Source organism: Rhineura floridana, chromosome 1 (genome assembly GCF_030035675.1).
Source record: "Rhineura floridana isolate rRhiFlo1 chromosome 1, rRhiFlo1.hap2, whole genome shotgun sequence".
Lineage (NCBI taxonomy): Eukaryota > Metazoa > Chordata > Lepidosauria > Squamata > Rhineuridae > Rhineura > Rhineura floridana.
The window spans coordinates 38,214,106-38,240,862 of NC_084480.1; the positions used below are offsets into that span (position 1 = coordinate 38,214,106).

Here is a 26,757-nt window from a genome sequence, read left to right on the forward strand (position 1 = left end):
TTCAAGTAAGTACGTATAGGACTGCAGCATTAATCATGTTCACAATGGCCTATTGGTATGTGCACATTCGATACATGTGAATTGAAATAAGATGAAAAAGATAGCTCTGTGAATTGCCCCCCTCTTTTATCACGTGAAACAACACATCTTGTAGAGAGGAAGGAAAACACTAAAAACAAACCATTGTAACATAGTAAAAAAGAAAATAAATCCCCCAAACTATACATGAACTGGCTTCCTTTAAAACCATTTTGGCATTTTGTTAGCTTTATCACATTTTAATAAAGTTAGTTAAGTCTGTCATTCTTTCAGTGTTTCAGATTTATTACCTATTTGTGTATCGGGGGAAGTTGAGCTGTACAGATGCATAGCTGTCAGCACTTTTGCTGCTTTCATAGAAATACAGTCTCTAAGATAACATAATAATACAGCTAGTGGATTTTCTAGTATTGGAAGGCTCACAACAGGTTCAGTCTTCTGAATCACACCATGAATTTGCCTAATCCGTTAAAAAAAGCTGTCTGTCATTGAAACTTGCCACTTTCTGTTCACAATGGAAGGAAAGAAATACTGGTGTCCCTGGACGATTTGTATTGGGACCAGAGCTGTTCAAGAAATGTTAAGTTGCAGTATTTTCTTTCAGAGCCAAGTTTGCTAAGAATGTAACATGTATTTGATTCTAACCAACAGAGATGACTTAGTGGATGAAGTGTCAGTTATGGGTACTCTGGAGGAAAGAGAGCATGCTATACTAGAGTTCCTGATTTTAAAGGAAGCAAAAGCTGGGAGTAGCCACATGTGTACTCTGGACTTCAGGAAAGTCGATTTTAATGAACTCAGAACAATGTTAAGTAAGGTTCTGTGGCAAGCAACCTTAACCTTAACGAGAAAAGCAGTTCAAGATGGGTGGGAGTTTCTAAAAGAGGAAATTCTAAAGAGAACAATACCAAACAATTCCATCAAGGAAAAAAGGGGGAAGACAGCAGAAGAAGCCAATGTGGCTTCACAGAAAGCTTAGAAATGACCTGAAAACAAGAAAGGACACATATTGGAAGTGGAAGGAAGGCCAAACCACAAAGGAAGAGTACAGACAGGTAGCACAGAATTGTAGGAATGGTACCAGGAAGGCTGACACTGAGAATGAGCTGAGGTTAGAGAGAGATGCCAAAAGCAACAAAAAAATCTTTCTTCATGTACATCCATAGTAAAAGATAGAGAAAAGAAATGGTGGCACAGCTACTCAATGAGGATGGCAAAATGATAACAGATGACAAAGAAAAGACAGAAGTGCTCAATTCCTACTTTGGCTCAGTCTTCTCCCAAAAGAGGGTCTATGACCTTCCTGGGAAACATGAAGTTGAAGGGGCAGGATTGCAGCTTGAAACTGATAGACAAACAGTCAAGGAATACCTGATCACTTTGAATGAGTTCAAATCTGCAGGGCCTGATGAACTGCATTCTACAGTATTGAAGGAACTGGCTGAAGAACTCTTGGAACCATTGTCTATTATCTTTGCAAAATCGTGGAGGATGGGTGATGTGCCAGATAACTGGAGGAGGGAAAATGTTGTCCCAATCTTCAAAAAGGGCAAAAAGGAAGAACCTGGGAACTACAGACTAGTCAGCCTGACATCGATCCATGGGAAAATTCTGGAGCAGATTATAAAGCAGTCAGTCTGTAAGCACCTTGAAAACAATGCAGTGATTACTAGAAGTCAACATGGATTTATCAAGAACAAATCCAGCCAGACTAATCTTATCTACTTTTTTGATCAGGTAACCTCCCTGGTAGACTGTGGGAATGCTATGGACACAATATATCTTGACTTCAGCAAAGCTTTTGACTAAGTGTCCCATGATATTCTCTTTAGCAAGGTAGCTAAATGTGGGCTGTATAGAACAACTATCAGGTGGATCCACAGTTGGTGACAGAATTGCACAAAGAGTGCTTATCAATGTTTTTTTCTCAAACTGGGGGGAGGTAGTGAGGGGGGGACTGCAGGGCTTGGTCCTGGGCTCAGTGTTCTTCAGTATTTTTATTAATGACTTGGATGACGTGTAGGGAATGCCTATCAAATTTACAGATGATACAAAATTGGAAGGAGTAGCTAATACCTTGGAAGGCAGAAACAAAATTCAAAGGGATCTTGATAGACTGAAGCATTGGGCTGAAAACAACAGAATGAAATTTAGCAGGGATAATTGCAAAGTTCTACACTTAGGAAAAAGAAACCAAATGCACAGTTATAAGATGGGTGATACTTGGCTCACCAATACTACATGCAAGAAGAATCTTGAGATTGTTGTTGAACACAAGCTGAATATGAGCCAACAGTGTGCTGTGGCTGCAAAAAAGGTGAATGCTATTCAGCACTGGTTAGGCCTCATTTTGAGTCCTTCACCCAGTTCTAGACACCACACTTTAAGAATGATGCAGACAAATTGGAATGGGTTCAGAGGAAGGCAATGAGGATGATCAAGGAACTGGAAACAAAGCTCTATGAAGAGAGACTGAAAGAACTGGACATGTTTAGCCTTGAGAAGAGAAGACTGAGGGGAGATATGATAGCATACTTCAAGTACTTGAAAGGTTGCCACACAGAGGAGGGCCAGGATCTCTTCTCGATCGTCCCAGAGTGCAGGACACGAAATAATGGCCTCAAGTTACAGGAAGCCAGATTTTGACTGAACATCAGGAAAAAACTTCCTAATTGTTAGAGCGGTACAACAATGGAACCAACAACCTAGGGAGGTGGGGGGTCTCCAACACTGGAGGCATTCAAGAGGCAGCTGGACAGGCACCTGTTGGGTACGCTTTAATTTGGATTCCTGCATTGAGCAGGGGGTTGGACTCGATGGCCTTATAGGCCCCTTCCATCTCTGTGATTCTATACGCCTTCTAACTGCTGCTATTTATTTGTTTATTTATAAAGGTATTTGTATACCACTATTTGATGAAAGCATCAAAGCAATTTACAACATGTTTAAAATAACAACCATATATGTTATATATATATATATATATATAATTAAAAATACAACTAAAACAAAGGTTAATTGTCATGAAAAGAGCATGTTCTTAATTGCCTGCATGAGCCTGGTGAAACAGAAAGGTTTTCAGCAGGTGCTTAAAAGTTAAAACAGAAGGCGCCTGCTGAATCTCTGTTGGCAGAGCATTCCAAGAAGGCTTGATTTTATGTCAATGTTAAGTGAGCCTCGGCAACTCAGGGGACAACCAGAGCTGCTCCTGCAAATGATCTCTGTGATCGAGCTGGGATATAAGTGTTCAGGCGGTCCCTAAGATACCCTAGACTGAAGTTGTTTAGGGCTTTGTAAATTAATACAAGGACCTTGAACCTGGCTTGGTAGCAGATGGGCAGCCAGTGTCAATGTTTTAAAAGTGGTGTCACATGTCATCAGCCATAGGCTCCCATTAGCAATCTGCCCCCCCATTTTGCACCAGCTGGGGCTTTTGAACCAAGGCCAAGGGCAGCCCCACACAGAGTGCACTGCAGTAATCCAGCAGTTCAGGGCAGTGTATATGTGGAATGCAACAAGGAAAAGAGCTAATGGAAACATTCAGCATCAATTACCTCCACAAAGTATTTATTTGTTGCATTTTCCAGCAGCTTACAGAGATAAAAGCTTAAATATCTTTTAAAGCTTAATACCTGATATTAAAAATACTTAGGAACATAGGAAGCTGCCTTATCCTGAGCCAGACCATTGATCCATCTAGCTCAGCATAGTCTGCACTGACTGACAGCAGCTCTCCAGGATTTCAGACCTACCTGGATATCCTGGGAATCGAATCCTTTAGCCTGTAAACCAGATACTCTGTCATTGAGGTATGGCCCCAAAACCAGAAAACAGCAGTGAGTTCCATTAAGGGTCAGTGCCTCACACAGGCCTGGAAATGCTTTAAAGAACAGTACCTCATTTCGCATGTTTAAAAATGCCCACAGACATCTTGTTGGCCACTGTATGAACAGTATGCTGGACTAGATGGGCCACTGGCTTAATCCAGCAGGCTCTTCTTATGTCCTTACGCTGCATGGATAGCAGCTTCAGCACAGCACGGGAAAGCAGCAGATGAGCCAATTTATCCACACTGGTGCCCAAACTTCCCAGAAACCCCATTCCCATGATTTCCCTACCTCAAAAAAGAGAAGGAAACAAAAAGGAGACACACTCCAACACTACTGATAAAAGGCTGTTTATTAAGCTCAACAGGTTTCGGAGAACTCTCCTTCGTCAGGGGCTACCAACACTGTTCACTTCTACAAATTCTGAATCAACGAGATTCAAATAATAACAAATTATTTGTACTGTTATAATGTATCCGCAGATCATTCTATCTCAAGCCGATGCTCCCGTTCAGAATGCCATTGTTGTTGTTTAGAACTCTTTGTTCCAGAATTTATCAGAGTGAAGGAAGTGAGTGGTGTTTGTCATTCCTGTCGGAGTTCTCTAAAATGTGTTCAGCTTAATAAACAGCCCATCACTAGTAGCATCAGAGTGTGTCTACTTTGCATTTCCTTATTTTGGTGCTCCCCCCCCCTTTTTGTTGTCCTCACTTAGAAGAGAAGCCATGTGTCCTACTTTACAGAGGGCAGTCCTCTACTTGAACGAGCACTCTGAAGGGCTATCTGTCCAAATCCAGTTCAAAATAGGAAAGAACCCGTAGTATCTTTTGCTAATGCTTTTTTTTTGCAAGGTTTTTATGTATTGTTAAGATATAAGAGTTTATGCTTTTCCCTTACTCTCAAATCGATTTTCAAGTAACAGAATACCCCAGAGCACAAGCGGAAAAGAGAACAGCTCTGAAAACTTGGAAGCAACTATTGGGATGTGTTAATTTTTAGAAGTTTATTGATATTGACACTGTCATAAGATATTTTAGTGACGTGGAGAGAACTGTCAGCTGAGGAAGGCAACATTCTTGAGTTACAGTGAAGCAAAGTCCTACAACATTCTATCACCATTTTCAACATATAACCTAAAGGGTGAATGGGAAAAAGTGCCAATTTACAAAATTATATGAAAGTTTTGAATCCTGCATTTCATTTTCAACTGTGAAGTATGATTAATAATCTGTATATTTTCATTTTATTAAGGACATTTACTCTAAGAACAGTTATATAATACCCACCCCAAGTCACACCTCTAAAAAATTCTGAAAACCTTAAAAATGCAATACACTTGATAGCATGTGTTACATTCAAGATATACTGGGTATGCTTTAAGTTGGATTCCTGCACTGACCAGGGGAGTTGGACTCGATGGTCTCATAGACCCCTTCCAACTCAACTATTCTATGATAAAATTAATATCCTTGAGCCAGAGTGATATAATGGTTAGGGTGTTGGACTGTGATCTGGGAGACCAGGACTTGAACCCCTCTCAGCCATGAAGCTCACTGGGTGACTGGAGATTTAACACTGTAAAGTCTGGAGAGGAGAAAGAAATGGATTAATGGTCCATAGGAGTACCTTCTAGTGCCTGTCTATTTATCATATTCTGTCTTTCCTCCAAGAAGCTCAGGGAAATGTATACGATTCTCTCCCCACCTCATTTTATCCTCATGACAAGCTGGTGAAGTAGGCCAGGCTGAGAGACAGTAACTGGCTCAAGCTCCCCCAGTGAGCTTCATTGCTGAATGGGTATTTGACCCTGGGTTTCCCAGTCATAGGCCAATGTTCTAACCTCTACACCATGCTGGCTCTACAATTTCCTCACAGTAAAGTTGTTAAAGGGTGTATTAATAAATATACATTCTGGCCTCAATCCAGAGATCCCACCACGTAGCGTCAGGAAGCATGCATACTGTTGTGTACTAGGATCTTCTAACCAAACAGTCAGCATTGTTTCGGGGGAAGTAGAAACCAGCAACCAGGATGGCTCTCCCTTTTTTCACCCCTGCTAACCAGACAAATAAGTGATGCTGTCACAGCTAAAAACATTCAGTCTAATCCAACAATGAGATATCCGTAGTCTTGAGGTCTGTTTGTTTTTTAAATTCATATAGCATTGTTTTTGTCCTTTTATTTTATTTTCTTTTTTTGCATATCCAGGGCACATTTCCAAAAGTCCATTCCCTAGTGCAAATTGTCCCTGGTGGACTGAGATAAATACATGGAGGTTTTCTGCTTCAGAACACACCTCATCTGGCATGTTTTCTGAACACAAATTATTTGCGCAAAAGTGAAAAGCCTATCTAGCATGGCAAAAAATAATACCCTAATCTTTCACAGCTATAATAAACAAGAACTAAATTATTATATATTTTATATATTCATTATATATTTATATATATAATTATATATTTTTATATATTTTATATATTTATATATTATATATATTTTATATATTTTAACTTAAATTTTAACTTAAATTCCTTGTGCTAAATCATGGAATAATGATAACAAACCAAAGAAAAGTGAATTATGTATTAAGATCTGGAAATCAGTTTTCTTTAGACAAATCAATTATATTACAAATCATAACATATATTTATTTGGGTATTGCGTATGTTCATAAATAATACAAAATGTGACAGGTAAATAATTTGTTTCCAACAATGAACATAATTTTATGAATGGATGTTGAAACTGACTTTTATTTTGTATTTGAGTTTAGTGGTATGTAAACATTGTTTGTGTAATAGTACTGTAATGTGTGCTTGGAAGGGGGGAACATTTTGCATGAACATGAAAAACCTGCCTTACAATGAGAAAAAATGTTAACCTAACATGCAATCCAATGCAAGTCTCCTCTTGAATTCATGTGGATGTTATCCCTAGGTAATTGAGTAAAGGATTGCAACTTAAACATGTGCTTAAAATATTTAGTTATATTATCAAAATGAAGAAGCAATAATGCACATGTATATTAAATCAAACAAGAACATATAAGAAAAATCAAGCCAGATAAAAACTGTTTCCTACAGAATAAGATGAAATTGAAAACCAACAAAGCAGGTTGGCCAACTATCACCAGTAAGTTTTTCAATAAATGTCCAGTAATGACACGCTACCATTTGTGTTCCCATCTCACCCTGCCTGAGAGAAATGTCTGTAATGCATTTTGTTTGGCTTTCTTATATTTGCAGAACACAGGTAAGGAAAGGAATATTGTGGCCTAACATGATGATTTATGCAATCCTAACCACATCTACTACAACATAGGTTCAAGTCTCATTAAATTCAATGGAACTTATTCCCAGGTAAGTGGAGTTAGGACTGCAGCTTTATACACTGAACCTAAGGATATCTGCTTTGAAGTAAGTCACATTGCTTTCATCAGGATACTTGTAATTTAAGACAAACTTCAAAGCCGATCCCTAAATCTCAGAAGCATCAAGTTCAGTTGCTATTCTATAGCATTTGACACAGATCACTGAATATCCAAATTCAGCCATTTGCTAAGATTCCATTAAATGTGTTTACCTTGCTCTGAAATGTTCATTCAAATTTTTTCCATTTTAAATTGTTAATTTAAGTGTGATATACTTATGTCAAACTAATCTTTTAAACTTTGCAGCTGCTTATTTAAAAGGCTAGTATTACAAGACAGCATACAAAACACGAGAAATGCTTATGAATGCAGCTGCAATTTGACAAGAAATCCCTGTTTCACTCAGCACTATGGGCCTTAGACAAAACTATAGATAGACTGAACTGTCAACAACATCAACCCACACGAGGCAAGTTCAGATACCTGTATGATTTCAAGAAAAGAAATCTCTTATTCCTTGGAGACAAACGAGGAGGGGCAGATATTCCCAGAGGGTCCCAGACGAAGGCCATTTACAGACTGGAAGCAATCCTCTGACTGTATGGAGAGAAACCCTGCTGTGGAGCTGGAGGTGCCTTCCACTAATCAGAAAAGTACTGTGATGGAATGTCCATTCCTCAGGCTGTGCTCTGGCAGTGCTGAGGCTGGTAGAAAGGATAACCAGGATTTCCTGCAGTGTGACACTTGCCCTGTGCAAGAACACTGGCTGCATTCAGGGGCCTTATCTCATTACTGAAGGGAGAAAACTCTCGTAGTAAAGCTGTTTATAAATATAGCACCGATTAAGAGACAGCAAATGATGTGTTACTAAGAAGGACGCAGGGCACAGGAGCAAAGCACCGAAGTAGCTAACAGCCCCCTTGTTCTTCGCTGCAAACTTAAAATGACATGTATCTCCGTTCAAGAACATATTGATGGGTTTAGGCTGAAATCAAACAAAGGTGAAAAGTGTAGTTTATCCTTCACAACGATACAATTCCCAGCACTTTAAACAAACTTCAGTTCCCAGGATTCTTGGGGTGTAGATGTGCTTTATGTGTATGGTGTATATGCAGCCTGAGACCAGAGGCTAGAGTGTCACATTGGAACTGAGGAGCTCAGGGTTCAGTTCTTGGAGGAAGTGTAGGGTTTTTTTAAAAAAATATGTAATGAATAAATACTACTAATATTCTTTCCTGGATGCCATCTGGATAATAATTGCATATTCTCAGGGTTCTTTGGGGTGGGGAATGTACTTTAAATGTATGGTGCATATTCAGCCTCAGTCAAAAGATTTAATTCAGGGCTTGCTCACATAACAATCATCACCGAGTGGAGCCACCCAATCACACATAGACCTAATGGCCCCACCACAAGAAAAGGGTTTCTAGCTGGTGAATGGAGGAACCAGCTATTACAGCTCACTGCTCTATCCCCCCTAACTTTGCTTTCCTCCTCCATTTTCACAGAGGCATTCATTTATGTAACTAAACAGCTTCTTGTCCCAATGGGGCATAATCATTTGTGAGGCATCAGCCACTCCAGAGGAGAGTGTCTCAAACAGGTAGATTATTTTCAGCCCTTTTGGCAGCTTTTTCATCCAGAAGGCTTTGCGCCTTTCTCTTATTACAGTGAATGACTTTGACAACTCAACTCAGCTTACTGCAAAGCAAGAAGCACTCTTCATTTGCAGGTGGCTGGTCTCTGGGATACTTAAACACTATTCTTAAAGGGCCAGAGTATATTGTCAGAGCCAAGTTCCAACTGACTGGAATCAGACTGGAAGTAGATGTGCTGTCATATAGAAAATGTTGTTCATCAACTATGGCAAAACAGCGAAAGGGGGGCACTGTAGAGGCACAGGGCCAAATAAGGAACTGATATTTGTCTTTTATTTTAAAAGCAACCTTACGGAATAGGCCATTATTTAGAAATAATTACACCCTGAAAGTTTTTTTGAAAAGTCAATTTTGTCCCAAATAGGCAACCCACTTTTGGCAGGGGAAAGGACGTAGCTCAGTGGTAAAGCACATACTTTGCATGCAAAAGGTCAGAAGTTCAATCTCTAGTTAAATCCATACCTGCCCTGTCTAATTAAAAGGCTCAGATAGCAGGTGATGGGAAAGATATTTGCCTGAGACCCTGGAAAATTACTGGAAAGTCACTGAGATCAGGTGACAACTTCAAAGGGACTCAGTTGATCAGCACTGACATTGAGCACACTTGGTTGCACCAGGGAGTTCCTGATAGGGATCTCTGTGCAGCTGATCCCAGTGGGACTTGCAATTAGTGAGCCTCACTTGCAAAGGAATAATCAGGAACTCACTTTAAGCTTCTGCTTGGTCGTTTGCAGCAACATCCTAACCTTCCCCTAAAGTCACATATGATGTCAGGTGTGGGGTAGGTGGGCATAGTTTGAGGAAAACAGCCTTGTGGGCCATTTAAGGCCTGTGATTAGGCCCACAGGTCAGAGGTTCCCCAGCCCACCTCCACCCTGATATAGAGGGAAGTCAATTCCATATACCTCTATATTTGAATAAAGCCTCAATTACCACTTGAATGTTCATGGGATGAACAACAGTCCAGCGGAAATGGCACATCATGCACCGAGTCTACTGAACTCTGACTTTTGACCATACCACACCTATCAGTATCAACACAGAGAAAGTGCTGGAGGGATATGGTGTCTATTAACATGGGACTGAAACCATGTTTTCCTCAGTGCACCTGGCTTTTTGTTCAGTAATAAATCATGAGCTGTCAGTAATGAGCTTCCTGCAAAGCAACTCATCTCCCCAAATCAGAGCTATGCACCTGAACTTTGCAGGTGGAGAAAGGTAAATTTTTTTGCAACAAAACCCAATCGCAATTGTATTGCAAGTTGTTATATAATATTTCACTGCTACACAGACTCTAAACAATGGTGCTTCTAATTGCAGAGCAATCTTTTTGTTCTCTAGAGATACTATTTACCTCCAAGTATCACAATATTAATTTCACTAATTTACATATTATCATAAAACATAACAGAATGAATAACAAATCAATATGAACAAAAGATTTTGCATTCAATCCACAGTGGCTATATAATTGCTATTTCAGCTATCACGACACCAATTTGCAATATATATTTGTTTACAAGATTAATTTAGCAAGCCAACTAAACAATGCTAACCTTAACAGCATTAAACAAAGTTATTTTCACTTTTTATACAATGGCAATTGTTTCCCTGTTCAACTCCAGCATGTACTTAAACCAATTAGCACAACCAATCTCAGTGTGGTAGAAGAAGAAGAAAATATAACAATTAAGATAACTGCAAAATAAATGTAAGCTTTGGTATGAAATCATAAGAACACTTACCTGGAAGTAATTCCCATTTACATAAATGTTTAATATAGCCATGATTAATATAGACTCACAGCCTTTTCCAACGTTTGGGTCCCCATTGTTGCTGGACTACAATTCCCATCATTCCTGATCATTAGCTATGTGGGCTGGGGCTGATGGGAGTTGTAGTTCAGCAACATCAGGGGACCCAAAGGTTGGGAAAGACTGATATAGAGGCTTTGGTTTCAAATGTGCCCTTTGAATAAAGTAAAGCATGCCCATGCCTATCACATTTCAGAGAATGGTGATACTATAAGAGGAACTATTTTTTTCCTGCTTATCATTAAATTGTCCTTTTTATTCCAGGCACTTTACATTTTAACTTGGAAAATATAAAATGCTACTACATGAGCAAGATATGCCGGCAAAAAATAGCAGAATGTCCAATGGCCTATGTTGGAAAAACAGGTGTGAAATAAGAGAGACAGTAAATTTCTTCCCATGTGTATGAAGCAAAGCAATTATATTTGGTTAGTGGAAAAATGTTTCAATAAACTAATTAAAACAGCAAGAAGAAGAAATGTTTGGGGAACTATCAGAGGGGGAAAAAGTGCAATCCTGTCTATTCACCCCCTGATGACTGGAGCAGGTTAGGATGCAGTACTGGTGCTTCTCCACCAATGGAGAGGAGTGCTGTTGGTGGCATGAATTCTGCCATGATGGAGGATCCCACTGTGCCAAGACAGGTGGAAAGCTACCTGTGCTGGTTCTCCTACTGCTAGCAGCAGATGGAAAGCCCCAACATGGGGTGTTTCAGAGAAGAGGGAGTGAAAGGCCCTTGGAACTCCAGAGAGGCCTGATTCTTGGTCCCCTCAGCTACACCAGCCTGGAGCTGGTATAGTCAAGCCAGCAGAACATCTGATGTGGTGGATCCACCACTCAATTCTTCCTTAATTCATCTGAGGGGCTATTCTCCCCCTCTACATTTTGGCCTCACAAAAGCTCTTGCTTATTTCAACAGCGTTCCCAAACATTATTTCAGTCAACATTAAATTTATATAGCTCACAGGATTTGGGTTTTGGGATTATAGCTCAAGAAAATGGCATGGTTTCCATTGCTTAACATCAGATTATCAAAATCTAAAGTAAATATGAAGTAACAAAGGAAGCAATGTTTTTAAAGCAAGTATTAAAGTATTTTTCTCCCAGAAATCAACCTTACTGTAGCTAAGACACTGTTCCTAAGCATTCCCATTTGGAAGTAAATCCTATCAAAACTAATGTTTTGTTTAAAGGATATTGTTTACGGAAACAGCTTTAAGACTGAAGTGCAAATGATAATTCCAACACTAAAATTGGAAGTTGGCTGAATTAAAAAAAAACACCCAATAGTTGGGACTGTCATATATCCATGTGGTTTCTTTGTAGACTTCAGCCTAGAAAAATTCTGAAGGCATCTCAAATTCATACCCTTCATCACAAAAGGAATGGCAACCTCATTCCTGTACACAGGCATTACCTTTCTCTAAATAATGAAAAGAACTATCTGCATCAGAGAGGCTGAGTGAATTCACAATCAATAACAGACTGCTTGTTACAGTAAAACAACCACAACATACCACCAAGAAAGGCAGCATCCTCTGACTTAAGACATTTGCCATAAAAGACATATGTGTATAATCCTTCTAATACAAGCAGGACCTATAACAAAATGTTGCAGTGTGGAATGCTCTTGTTCAGGGTTCCAACCAGCCAGCTCTTCCATGAAGTTCCATTCCATTTTCCTCCCAAACAAGTCAACATTCCATACCCACTCACATATTCAATCCTCATTAGGATGTTTTGGAGTCTGCCCATTAGAGTTCCACGGCACTCAGTATTTTTTTGTACTTCATCCCCCTCATGTGTGGATGGTGCCACTTTGGTTAACTTAGAGAATAAATTCACTGTTTGCATATAGGATAATGCATGCATGTAAAAGTCACCCCAGAGGACCTCTTAACTCTCTAGTCATGAACATTTTTGTCCAGTGCAAACACTGCTTAAATCTGTATTTTTTGTTGCTGAATAGCTGCTTTTCATTGCTAGAGAGCATCTGATCCTATGGGAAAGATGACAGATGTATATCTAAATCTGATCGGTGAATAGTCTGACCTCTAATCAATGCTTGACAAAAAATTAGAGCATGGTTGCCATGGGAGCTCCCAGTTTAGAGCATTAGTGCACACTAAGGACCTGGAAGTGCTAGTACGAAGAATAAGTTATTATCACTATACCAGGCATGAGGGCTGCTATTTCTCATTCAAGTAAGGAGGAAGATTCTTACAAAGATTATCAACTATGTATAAAGGCCTGTTCTTGTATGTATACAAATTTAATGGATTTGCTCAAAACTAAACAAAGAGCATTTTGTGGGTACTTCTTAATACTTAGAGCTCAGTCGCCCTACTTTCTTTCATTTCCTTCTTTTTTAAGAAAAGGAATTTCTGACTTCAATATGCACACCCAACACTTAAAGTCAGTGTATAGAATCAGCAGGCTAGGAGCAAAGGAAGTGGCTTTATACCAAGTGAAAACCAATGGTCCATCTAGGCCCTTACTGTCAACACTGTCTAGCAGCAGTTTCTAAGGGTTTCAGATGAGTATTTCCCAGTACTGCCTGACGATGAACCTGGGACCTTCTCCATGCAAAGCATGTGTTCTAGTAATAAGTTACAGTTGCCAAGAGATATAGGTTATAGGTGCTCTTCAGGATTAATCACATGCCATCTCAAAAACTGAGAAGGGGGGCACTCTCTCACAGAGCTTGGAAAAGTTACTTTTTTTGAACTACAACTCCCATGAACCCCAGCCAGCATGGCTACTGGATTGGGCTGATGGGAGTTGTAGTTCAAAAAAGTAACTTTTCCAAGCTCTGCTCTCCCATCCCTAAAGGGTGTTCCAGCCTTCCACTATTAGAAGTCCTAATTCCCTTGTTCTATTGTGAATATGTCCAGAGAAATAGGGCTGTTCAGCGCGGGATCTGTGTGGTTTGTATGAATTTTCTATCTAAAGCATTGTTATTATTTGTTCCATTGTTTATTGCACACTTCCTTCAAGTTGTTTTTATCCTCACAGCAATCCTGCGATGTCACAGTTTGGGTTAGAGAGAGTGGCCTGGTTCTCATGTCATGTTTAGCCAAACCATGGCTTAGTGTGAACACACAAGCATACAGGCCCCTGGGACTGCTTCATTCCTTCTTGATCGCTTTGCTGCTGTGCCGTGCTGACACATTGAGCTAAGCCATGGTTTGGCATGTTGTCATGGTTGGCACTGAGCTAAGCTATGGCTTAGCATGTTGTCCAAACCTGGGCTCTTCATTTAGCTCTCTCTGCAAGCATGGTTTATACCTTGTGGTTTGTCTGAGAGAGCTATACTATGACCCGAGGTTCAGATAACAGGTCAAGCCATTTTTTTATTTAGCTCAGCACAATACAGCAGCAAAATGATTGGGGAGGTATGAAACAGCCGTGATCTCCTTTTCCAGAGCACACACATTCTCACTAAACCACGATTTGACTTAGCGTGATAAGCCAACCAGGGTAGTGAATGGCCCAAGGTCAGCCTGTGAGCTTCTTGGCTGAGTGGGGATTTGAGCCTGTGTCTCTCCATTCCTACTCTGATACTCTAACCACTACACCACATTGGCCCTCAAATATACCCAAGACTCCTTCCCCCAGATTCATGCAGGAATACGGTTAGAATGGGTCATCTATAGAGTGTTACACAGAAGTTTTGGAGGAGGGAGGCGTCAGGACTTCATCTCATTACTTTTTCTGCACGCACACACACGCACGCACGCACACCCCCAGGGCGAAGGAGAAGGCAGGAGGGGAGGGTGCAATACCGGGGGGGGGGGAGAAACAGGCTACTGGCAGAAGCTGGTAAAAAATCTGCTTAATTCTGGTGTGTGTGTGTCAGAATTAAGTAGATATTTGCCCACCCCAGCCTACAGCCTATCTCTTGCCCCACAGTGTGGCCCTTCTTCTTCCTCCTCCCTGAGCTAGCACTCTACTCCTTGGCAGCAAGGGGGGGGATCTGTAGTGGTGCAGTGTGAGTGTGTATGTGTGTGTGTGTATGTGAAGGAGGTGGAGTGAAGGGACTCTGCACTTGAGAGAAACAGTTTACATGGGAGGACGGTGGTGAGGATGATGGTGGATGAGAGACAGAGTTTACAAAGGAGGAGAGTGGAAGGCAGTTGCGACCTCAGGAATGACTATTTTGACTTCAGATCACCCAGTCTAGGAAGGAAATGGATGTTGTGCTTGCTTCTTGGGTTCCCACCCGCCCCCAGAGGTGATGGATCAGTTCAGGTTTCAGAAGAGGAAGAGGGGCACACTAGCTGCAAAACATTAGAAAGGGATGAAGAATCGTGCCCTTTTTCTCTCTCTTAAAAAAGAGGCTTCAGAAGTTTGTGAGATCTTCCTGCCTTCTCCTCCCTCTGAGTCCTTTCCCTCCCATGCCTCTGAAAGTATTCCTGATGCAAAGCATTAGAATTTGCAAATGCAGAAGGAAAATGGTTGGGTACTTCTTGCCTAGGTTTGTTATATCAGCGACAGATTATTCAAAGCAGCGTCTCCCTTCTCGGTCAAACTCTGCCCAGGCAAAAGTTCCATTGAACCCAATGGAGTTTACTTCTGAGTAGACATGTATTGGATGGCAGCCTTAATCTGCTCCCTGTGGGGAATGGATGCTGTTGTTGCTGCTGTGGGAGGAGCGAATGAGGAAGAAATTTTCTCAGCTGGAAAGGCAGCAACACGTTAACATGTTAAAGCTAACTTTGTTTACTTGGGATTAAGCTTCATTGATCACAGTGGGGCTTGCTTATGAGTAAACATGCAAATGATTGGGTTGCATGACACTATTTAATTAATTAATTACAGTTATTTATTTATTTATTTATTACATTTATTTATTTATTTCATTTATTTATTTATATATTTATTACATTTATATACCGCCCCATAGTCGAAGCTCTATAGCAGATATATCTTGATAAAACAGGTTGTTAATTTCTTTATTTGGCTGGATTGTATGACAAGATGAGAGATAAGAAGGACAGTTAAAGAATAATAGTTAAATAATCCATGTGAGTTAAGGTCATTTTATTATCCTAGGTACATAATCTTGGGGTGAAGAAGGCATGGAAGGATCTTTCAACAAATGAGCTTCTAAAACCACAATATGCTTTTTTAAAAATTCCTTGATGAAAATAGGCTTTGAATGGGGAAGGGCCGTAGCTCAGTGGCAGAGCATCTGCTTTCCATGCAGAAGATCCCAGGGTGAATTCCTGGCATCTCCAAGTAGGGCTGGCAGAGACTCTTGCCCGAAGCCCTGGATTGCTGCTGCCAGTCAGTGCAGACAATACTGAGCAAGATGGACTCAGTACTTGGCTGGTGAGTGTTGTTGTTTTTTTGGGGGGTGGGAGATGATTGTCTTGTGGAAGGCCAATGGGTAATTTTGGGGCTAAGGGAGTGTGCAAGGGGGTTGGCTAATCATATGTGCTGGTGAATCAAATGGGAAGGGATCCGTCCATGAGGACTGAGATGAGAGGGTGAAGCTTCCACTCAACATCATGGGTTTTTCTTTCTTTATTGCTGTAGCTTTCCAAGACAATTATGCAGGCCCCAATAGTGTCAGCAGTATAACCTTAGAAGGGGGTGTGGCAGTGGGAGGCGTGGCATGACTCACAAAGGGACCCTGCACTTCTCAATTTGCCACTACACTACTGGTCTTACAATAATTTGACATACAGGGTTTATCACTACGATGCTTGACAATGTTTCTTTCCATATGAATTGGCAGGCAAGCATCGTCCTCTAGAAAATATGAGAAAGAGGGTACAATGCCACTACGTATCCTGTTAACAGTTCCCGAAGACAAAGCTCTTTTCACTCTCCGTTTTCAGCTGATGGTGATCATCCAAGGACAAGCTGCTTCTCAAAAAACACAGAGGAAACCTAATTTTAGTTCAGATGGAACTGAAGAGCTTGTGCAAATGATGAGCAGGCCCCTTGACGTATTTCAGGGTAAAGCTTTTAAAGTGCACTTGATCCAGGAGGGAAAGCTATGGGACAGCATGTATTTCCTGTAACACTTTCTCTGTTACTTTTAGGAGGCTTTAAATACAAACACAAGATTGCTCTGGAATAACTTTTCCTAGTGTGGTGCCCTCCAGACGTTTTGGACTACAGCCCCCATTAGCCCTAGTCAGCATGACTGATGAGGTCCAAAACATCCAGAGGGCACCAGGTTGAGGAAAGCTGTTCTAAAAGCATAAACCCAAACAATTGTCCACATAATGGTCACATGCTGCACACAGTTGACCTTAGCCTGACTCAAAATAGGGGCCCATTGGACTGGTTCTCTGATGTGCAACAGGCAAAAGGCATGGGGTACATAAAGCTCAACCACTTGACTCTCTGTGCACCAGGGAAACAAACCCTCAGTCTTAGAACTTCCTGTTGATTTTTGCCAGGCAAGCGTTGGGCAATGGGAGGTCACAAGGATTCTGGGCCATGAAGTTTCCCTTGAATTCTAGTTGTGGCATCTGAACCCTCAAGATACCAGGAATAACTGAGGAGCGCTTCTCCCTTCACCCTCAGAACAGCATTCAGCAGTACGTGCTGACACTTGTTTTAACATTGCAACCAGGACTGCAATGTTTGATCAATAGTAAGGAGATGCCCCCAAGGCAGGAGATATCTGAAGTATATATAGCAAGTGTTTATAAAAACTTCACATGGCAATCCCCATCTTAAAAGAGGCATTCTCTCCCACATAAGAAGGAATGCCGCTTCTAAGATGAAACTGCTATGACAACAAGCATATGGACAGGGGTGATCCACTAGACCAGCATTCCTCATCCTGGAAGGCAAAAATGGAGTCAAAAATGCTGGTAATAAAGATTATATTGTTGTGACCCCAGCCTCAGTGTTGCTCATCTGTGAAATGGTCCTATAAATTGGTTGGTTGGTTGCCTATGTCATGACGAGGCATTTGTACAGCTGTTCTGGTTTTTCAAGAAAAAACAGATATTCAGGAAGCAGGAAGGAGACAACAGAGAAACTAGGGCAAAGGAATGGAGAAGAAAAGGTGATGTGGGAGGAGGAGAAAAAGTGTTATGTGGGCCCCCAGAAGTAATCTTGTCTAGGACCCACTCAAACCTGGTTGCACCAGTGCATCCCCCCACACTCCCACCCCCATAAGGATGGGACAGAAATGTGATTCTGTTCACATTTAAAAGCAAATCTACCTAATGTGCAAACTGAACACAGCCATCCTTTGAAATTCGAACTGCAGTTCTCCAAACAAATAATGTGTACAGAAATTGCATATACTAGGAGAAAAATGTATATAAATGCACATATTGGTGAAAATAGTATTAGTGAAAATAACATACAAAATGCAGTATATTAGGTGAAATTGCTTGTAAAAATATTACTAGGCAAAATTGCATACAAAACTATGCATATGAGAAGAAAAATGCACTAGCCTTGTAGTTTTTCATGAGGGCATTTTTTTTAAAAAAAATTGCAAACTGATGCAGAAATGTGGAGAACTGAACTTAAGATTGGAAAAATAAGAAACTGAGAGAAAGTGAAATCAACAGATTTGTCCATCACTACCTCCAAGCAATCAAGGCAGTTTCAGTCTGATAATTGGGTCACGAGCTGGACTGGAGGAGGATCTAAGTAACCAGTTTCATCCAAGAAAATCTGGAGCTGGTTTGCCATCAAATGTTCAAGTACTTTGCTCAAAAAAGGTAAAAATGAAGCAAGTTGAAAGTCAGGTGGGTCCAACAACATCGTTTTTTAAAGGAGGGGCATGAAAATTGTCTCCTTAGGAGCAAAAACCTCACCCTCCCGCAGTGAGATACCTCCAAGATACAGTTCAGTAATTCTGATTTAACAAGCCAGGATTGGCAAGTATCAATATGTGGTAGATCTCACATCTCCATGAATCTTGCCCACATTCCTAGGTTCCACAAATTGAAAATTACCCATATCAAAATTGACTAGGGGGGCTCCCAGTACCCATAAGAACCAACTCTAAAATACACCCACATATGAGGAAATTTGTCCAAATAGTTAATGAATACTTGACGAGCATAGCCAATGCATATCATAACCAATTAAGCATTCAAGATTCACATATTGTAGCAAACAGAGCAGAATATACAATCCTACCTCTTGGCTCCCACAAATGAAATAAATGTTTTTGAACTTACCTGAAAAGAAAAAGAAGAATGTCCTTGTTTTATCACCAAAAATAGCTGTTCTACAATGTGTAACAAGCAGACTTTGCTAATGTAGTTTAGTCAGCATAATATGAAATGAAATCTCAACAAATAACAGGACCGCTTAATCACTCTGTACACCAAAACAATTTTTTCTCTAAATCAACCAATCAGCTCCAGCTAAAAATACAAAGAATTTAATTTGATTGGTTTACTCATTAGCTGGGACTGGTGTAAAATCACTGAGAACTTGAAGGCTGTAACTGAGCCAAGGTAGAACATCTGCCTTGCATGTGGAAGGTCCAAGGTTCAATCCCTGGCATCCCCAGGTAGGACAGGGAGACAGTCCTGTCTGAAACCCTGGAAAGCTGCTGCCAGTCAGTGTAGACAATACTGAGCTAGATGGACCAATGGTCTGACTCAGTATAAGGCAGCTTCCCATTTTCCTATGAAATCAATGAATCTTACAAGCCAAATTCATAAATAAAGAATAAGTGAATATTAACAAACCCACTTTGCAATATACATTTCTATCTAAATTAAGTTTTTGTCACATTTGTTGATGCCATAAATCCCAAGAAAGGCAATCCCAAGATAGGCATGTTTATTTATTTGAATGTTAGGCTTGTTATTGAGGAATGGAATAAAACAGAATTCAATGCATTAAAACTCTATCCAATCCTATAACCAAATGGACACCACTAAAAGTGGTGTCCAAACACTAACCAAACCAGACAAAGCTTTTGAAAGAAGCTCAAGCCCAATGTTTGGCCATCCTCCACTGGGGGGGGGCAACAGGGGGAGTCATATAACTATGGAACAGTCACTGGGAATTGCTCCCTTCATCCCCTTGAGGTTTGAAGATGGCAGTTTTCAGCTTGCTGAGAGGAAGACAAGACAACAACCATAAACTGTGTAGCAAACTGTAATCTTAACCACTAGATGTCTCTCTCTCTTGTGCTCATTTCCTCTTGGATGCAGAAAATGAAGGAAGATTCAATAGCAATGCAAATTGTTTCCTTAGACTTGCACAATGTATAACTCTCCAAGTAATACAATTGGTGTGCCACTTTCTGAAGCTGTCTCATCTCTATTTGCTGACTTCTAAAATTTAAGGCAACATTAAGACTAGAACCAAAATACCGTTTCAAACAAAAATTAAGTAACAATTACAACATCAACTGCAACATGCAACATTCCAGGAATCATGCAGGAGGATCACCCTCAATGCTTCCAAATCATGCCCACCAATTCAAAGCTCTCTTTTTTTACAGAGTAGTCTCAGTCCAGAAGGACAAAAGGAAACTGGCCAGGTGGACACCCCACAGGAGGGAGTTGCCAGTGGAGGTTGCCATCACTGAGAAAGCCCTAAGCCAAGTTCAGATGATGAGTGCACAAGGATTGCACCAAATGCTCAAACACACACACGTTTTTGGAGAAAGTGTATTCCTGCGAGCGGCCAAAGTGTACCCTGGAAAAAAAGCCAACCTGATTTTTACCTATTTTTCAGCACTGTTGTCAGCACTTATCACCCACTGGCCTACTGCTGCTTTGGCACTTTTTTTTTCTTTGTAATTCCAACTGCCAGAACTAATGCACAGATCAGAATTCTCTGGAATTCTCAATGCAGTTCTTAGTTCAAAAAGTGTACCAAAATCCATATTTGAAATGCGTATGAGATAAAATGTGTATTTTGTTAGAAAATACATTCAAAACTAGGTATTTAAAAATGAATTTCTGTGCAGATTTTAAATAAATCATAGATTAAGGCAGACGCGGTTTTATGAATGAATGCATGCAAAACTGGTATGACTGGAAATAGACCCTAAGGATATATAGAAGAGGTAATTCTTCAAATACTTTGGACCCAGAGCATTCAGGATTTAAGCAAGATCAGCAATTTGACTTGAGCCCAGAAACCAACTGGTAACCAGTGCAGCGTTTTAAGCATTTGTGGTGTATGATCCTCATGGTGAGCTCCAGTCAGAAGCCTAACCACTTTATTTTGGACCAGATATAGTTTCCAAATGCTTTTCAAAGGCAACTCCACATTGAAGATGTTTCAGCAAACTAATCTCAAGTTTAATGCATGCTACCCTGTACTACACTGTCTTGCAACAAACAACAAAACAAAATCTTGTAGCAAGGGAGATTCTGCGGATCTAGGTAATAGTGGAAGATAGGATCAGGCTGCACTGAACAGTAGTTCCTAAAAACATGGGACTCTCTCTCTCTCTCTCTCTCTCTCTCTCTCAAAAAGAAAAATAATATTTTGAAACGAGATGAGTGTTTTTCTAAGATTATTACATCATGCCTAACAACCATTTGCATATTTTTATATAACTGTTGCATAGCTTGCATTACTGTGTTCTCAGCCCACAAAAATATTAATGAATAACTCTTGTGAAAGCAACCTGATAGAAAGGCATTGACTGATATGATGTACTAGGCAAATTTTACATATGAAAAGGTTTAACCACCAACATTCATATTTTGATGGAGATCTATTTTTTAGAGAAACAGGAATAGGACAGAATCTTTCAATACTGATTTCTCAAAGGGCTTTTTTAAACCTACCCTACATCACTGATCTGTATAGCCCAGTATGATCTACTCTAACAAGAGCTCAGCTGGATCAGACCAAAGGTCCTTGATCCAGCAGCCTGTTTACCACCGGTGCCAAACAGATGCCAATGGAAAACCCACAAGAAGGATGTACTCAGACTGGCAGTGGTTCTCCAATGCCTCAAAGAAAGGTCTTGCTCCTGAGATGCCAGGGATTGAATTGAGGACTTTAACATGCAAAATATATACAGTAGGGCCCCGCTCATACAGCGGGTTACGTTCCAGACCCCCGTTGTAAAGCGAAAACCGCTGTAAAGCGGATCCCATTGACTTACATTGACCAAAATGGCGCCCGGCGGCAAAAAAATGCTGTAAAAGCGGAACAAGCACTGTAAAGCAGGGCCTTTCTACAATTCACAACCGCTGTATTAGCGGAACGCTGTAAAGTGCAGTGCTGTAAAGCGGGGCCCTACTGTACTTTGCCATTGAGCTGCAACCATTCTGCATAGCATAGTCTGCCATGCCCAACTGCAAACAGGTAATCCTGGCCTTTGAACCATTGACGGCACAATATGTAGCAGCACGGCAGACACTGGGTAGACCATCAAGCCTGGCTTTAAGATATAAAGAACTGCATCATAACAAATAAAATTATTGAACCGCCTATCCCAGCACTTTCTAGTCTAACTAGCAGCTGGGCAGCAAGTTGTTTGCCAGCCCTACGACACCAGATCCATTCCACCCCCTTTCCTGCAACACCCTAGTCTGACCTTATTTCCCCTCCATGGCCACTTGATGCTTCCATTCTCACCTCTGAGGAACTTGGATGGCATTCAACTTTGGGTGGTATCCAACTCAATAATAATTGCTCTAGTGCAAGGATTAGTGGTGGCACAATGGGATCCCCCCCTCACCAAACTGGCTCAGGAGGGTTGGAAGAAAACCCAGAACTGATTGGGGGGGGTGCACGGGGAGGAGAAGGGGAGAACATTCTGTTGTGCAAGCAGAAAGCGATTTGCTGAGTGCTATACTGAGTACAATACTTTGTCTATTTCATATACTACATTTTCTGGTTACAGACCATATTAGTTCCATGTCCTGCACAATGCGGAGGACACCAAAAGCACTAAACCAATGTTTCAGCAGTGGGAACCTAGGAAACTGCCTTACTGAGTGCCCACTGGCTCATCCAACAGACTACAGTGACTGACAGAGGCTCTCCAGGATTTCAGACAGGACTCTTTCTCAGCCCTACTGGAGATGTCAGAGATTGAATCTCTGACTTTTGCACAAAGCATGTGCTTTATCACTAAGCCACAGCCCTCCCCTCTAAGGGAAGTAAAGAGTAATACCAGCCTCATTTTTGTATGCAAAAGCTGTGCTGCGATTGAGTTAAAACACTAAGACAGCTTATTCACATAATCAGCTGAGCCATGATGAATGAATGAATGAATGAATGAAACTTTATTTTTACCCCGCCCTTTTTCCAAACTGGAACTCAGGGCAGCTTACAAATAGAACTACATGAAGTTAAAAACATAGAAAAACATACAATTAAAATACAATTAAACTATGCATAACCTTAAAACTGTAAAAGGCACTTAAAAATCTAAAAACAATTAAAAATAATACAGATAATAATGTAAAACAATAAAACAAGCCTTGTAAAGCCCAATTCTAAACACCTTCTATCCCAAAGGCCTGTCGGAATAAAAAAGTCTTTACTTGCTGACGGAAGGATGGCAAGGAGGGGGCCATTCGTGCCTCCCTAGGAAGGGAGTTCCAGAACCTAGGAGCAGCCACCGAAAAGGTCCTATCTCGCGTCCCCACCAATTGCACTTGTGAGGGTGTTGGGACTGAGAGAAGGGCCTCTCCTGAAGATCTCAGGGCCTGGGCAGGCTCGTATAGGGAGATACAGTCTGACAAATAGCCTGGACCTGGGCTGTATAGGGCTTTAAAGGTCAAAACCAGCACTTTGAATTGTGACCGGAAACAAACTGGCAGCCAGTGGAGCTGTTGTAACAAGGGAGTTGTATGGTCCCTGTAACCAGCCCCTGTTAATACTCTGCCTGCAGCTCTTTGTACCAGTTTAAGTTTCCGAACAGTCTTCGAAGGCAGCCCCACGTAGAGCACGTTACAGTAGTCTAAACGGGATGTAACTAAGGCATGCATCACCATAGTCAAATCAGGCATTTCCAGGAACGGGCACAGCTGGCACTAGCCTTAAATGGGCAAAGGCACTCCTGGCCACGGCCAAGACCTGGGTCTCCAAGTTCAGAGCTGAGTCCAGGAGCACACCCAAACTGCGAACCTGTGTCTTCAGGGGCAGTGTAACCCCATCCAGCACAGGCTGAATCCCTATTTCCTGATCTGCCCTTCGACTGACCAGGAGCACCTCTGTCTTGTCTGGATTTAGTTTCAATTTGTTCGCCCTCATCCAGTCCATCACTGATGCCAGGCACTGGTTCAGGACCAGGACAGCTTCCTTGGCTTTAGGTGGAAAGGAGAAATAGAGTTGAGTGTCATCCGCATACTGATGGCACCGAACCCCAAACCCCCGGACAACCTCTCCCAGCGGTTTCATATAGATGTTGAATAACATGTGGGACAAAACTGAACCCTGAGGGACCCCATAGGTCAACGGCCAAGGAGTCGAACAGGAGTCCCCCAGCACCACCTTCTGAGTTCGTCCCTCCAGAAAGGAATGGAGCCATCGTAACACTGTGTCCCCAAGTCCCATCCCAGCAAGGCGGTCCAGAAGGATACCATTGTCGATGGTGTCGAAAGCCGCTGAGAGGTCCAGTAGAACTAACAGGGACACACTCCCCCTGTCCAGCTCTCTGCGAAGCCATAGTCTCCAGTATAATGTGATTCTTTTTAAGCAAACTGAATACTGTGCACGGCACACTAAGCTAATTTCCAGTTACTTAAGGCAGGGATAGGCAATGTGATGCCCTCCAGAGATTGTTGGACTACAACTGCCATCATCCCTGACCACTGGCCATGCTGGCTGGGGCTGATGGGAATTGGAATCCAATATAATCTCAAGGGCACCACATTGGCTACCCCTGACTTAAGGGCTCCAAGTGACTGGGTTATTTTACCCATTATTTATATATTTTTCATAGGACAACAGGCCTGCAGCCATTTGTGGGGGAACCAGGACAGTGACATCATCTCTTCCTTTATTTTTGCTCCACAAAAATAAGAAGTGGTCCTCTGCTTTCCCCTCTGATTCTTTCGTGGCATACCGTATGCCTCTGAATCTGTAATAACTTGATTAGTTCCATATTAGTTGGAACATTCCCACTCAAGCGGTCCCTTTTCATGCAATCTGTCAGAGCTAAACTACACTTTATGTGGAGTGTGATTTTTTTTCCTTTTACACGATAGGTCTACAGAGAGAGAGAGAGAGAGAGAGAGAGGTCATTTATGAACAAATATCAATGGTGGGTAAGGAGCTGCTGAACCCTTTCCCTGCTAGGCATCTGTTGGTGTTCTGCCATGCTACCCATAGGGGAAAATACACAGGTCCCAGCATATTTTTCCAACCTTGCAGAAAATCAGCTGGGTGTAGTGGATTGTGAACAGTTAAGCAGTTGTGAGGCTGTCAATGCTTCATTCAATATTGTAGCTTCCTTTTTTTATAAAAAAACTGGATAAAAGAATTGTGCAACTATATGTAATACACAGGGGGCCAAAAGTTTCAATAACCACATATGAGGATTTTTAGGCACCAGAACTCATTTTAAATTGAAACTACACTGTTGATTTCCCCAGATATTTGCCTTATTTGATCTTGCAAATTAGAGCCGATTAGTGTAAATCAGAGTAGCTTTTTAATTATTAAATGCTTCCGAGAGGTTTTTTTAAGAAGGCTATCTGCTTTTAATAAAGAATGACTGCAAAGTAAAATGCGTTAGAAAGGGTTGTTAAATCATAAATCATAGGCTCACACAAGATTGCACAAGTTTACTATGGGGTTAGGAATATAGAAGCTGTCTTATACTGAAACAGACCACTTGCCATCTACCCTGACGGTTGTGCTCCAGTGCTTCCAACAGATAAAGCATTTCCCATCCCTGTTCCATGATACTTTCAAACTGAAGATGTCAGGGATTGAAGCTGGGGCGTTCTGCCTGCAAAGCATGTGCACTGCCACAGAACTATGGTTCTTCCATGAGGCTCAGAGGTTAAGACTTGGAGGGAGGCGGAGTCTGGAAGCTCAAGTCTGGACTCTTTCAAAGAAGCCTGGAGATACTTGATGATATTTCTGAGGCCCCACCCGAAGCCATTTCAAGCCTGTCCTTTAAGCTGATCTCCAGAGCAAAATTGCTGCACTTTTCCAGATGTATTTTCAAAACAGTTTAATTATGCCCAGTCAACTTCTCCCACAGAGGAAAAAAAAGAGATACTGGGATGGAAGAATATTGTGCTTGGATGCTCCCCAAAAGCAACAGGCAGGCCACTATGAAAAAAGGGCAATTAACTTGATAGACCATTGCTCTGATCCAGCAGGGCTTTTCTTAATTCTCTTATGCAAGATGCTAGAAAAGTGGGTGGTGTACACGTTAGAACAGAGACAGAAAGCTGGGCATAGGTCTCATGAAAAACAGTTTGCCCCTTGCTTCTGGCTTGCCCTGAGATATAACACTTTCCCTTGGAGATGCTGGGGGGTGCACTAAACCCCTGAAACAACATGGAGATGAGACCGTTCTTCTGTGCTATGTGAGTCGGGTGAAATTGAAAAGGTGGTTTGGCTTCCGGGACCTCTGAACCTGGGATCTAAGATTCTAGGTTTAGTAAGTTACTTGCAATTCTTTGTGGAAAGACCCCAGAAACCTCTCCAGGGACAAAAGGAAACAGGGATGTGAAACATAAGTATTTGCAATTTATAGGCTGTGGTCCACTTTGGTTTATCATGAATGTGCCGATCTAGGACACTTTGTTCCTCCCTGCTACCAAACGGAAGAAGCAAGCCATGGTCCCTGGCTTAGTATTTTGTTCCAACCACGGACTGTGGTTTGTTTCACTCCAAATAAAACATGATCTGTAGTTAATGTTTGTTCTTAGCTTAAAGATCATGGTGGTGTTGATGAAACAAACCATGATCCAGTTCAGGTGTAACGCTAGCTCAGGGAGTATGGTTTGTTTCTCACACGCATTAGCCAGGAGCAGCAAAGGAGCCCAGACTGACCATGGTATCCTTCTGGGCCGACTTGGTGAGATGGGTATTGGAGGCACCGTGTTACAGTGGTTCTGATACTATCTCCAGGGTCGTTTTCAGAGAATAGCATTGGGTGATTG

At 41.4% G+C, this 26,757-nt stretch overlaps 1 protein-coding gene across 17 annotated transcripts in view; it reads right to left on the minus strand.

Moving 5' to 3' along the window:
- Window positions 1-26,757, minus strand: part of PDE4D (phosphodiesterase 4D) — a 1,048,840-nt gene that overhangs the window by 268,624 nt on the left and 753,459 nt on the right. The window contains exon 1 of one of the 17 annotated variants that reach the window (XM_061618490.1): window positions 7,720-7,930. The exons of 15 other annotated variants lie outside the window; for them this stretch is intronic. In XM_061618490.1, the coding sequence (XP_061474474.1) occupies window positions 7,720-7,808 (89 nt within the window). In that variant the 5' untranslated portion in view covers window positions 7,809-7,930. Of the gene's footprint in view, window positions 1-7,719; window positions 7,931-26,757 lie in introns of those variants that run through there. One more of the 17 variants, XM_061618509.1, reaches the window with a different exon arrangement.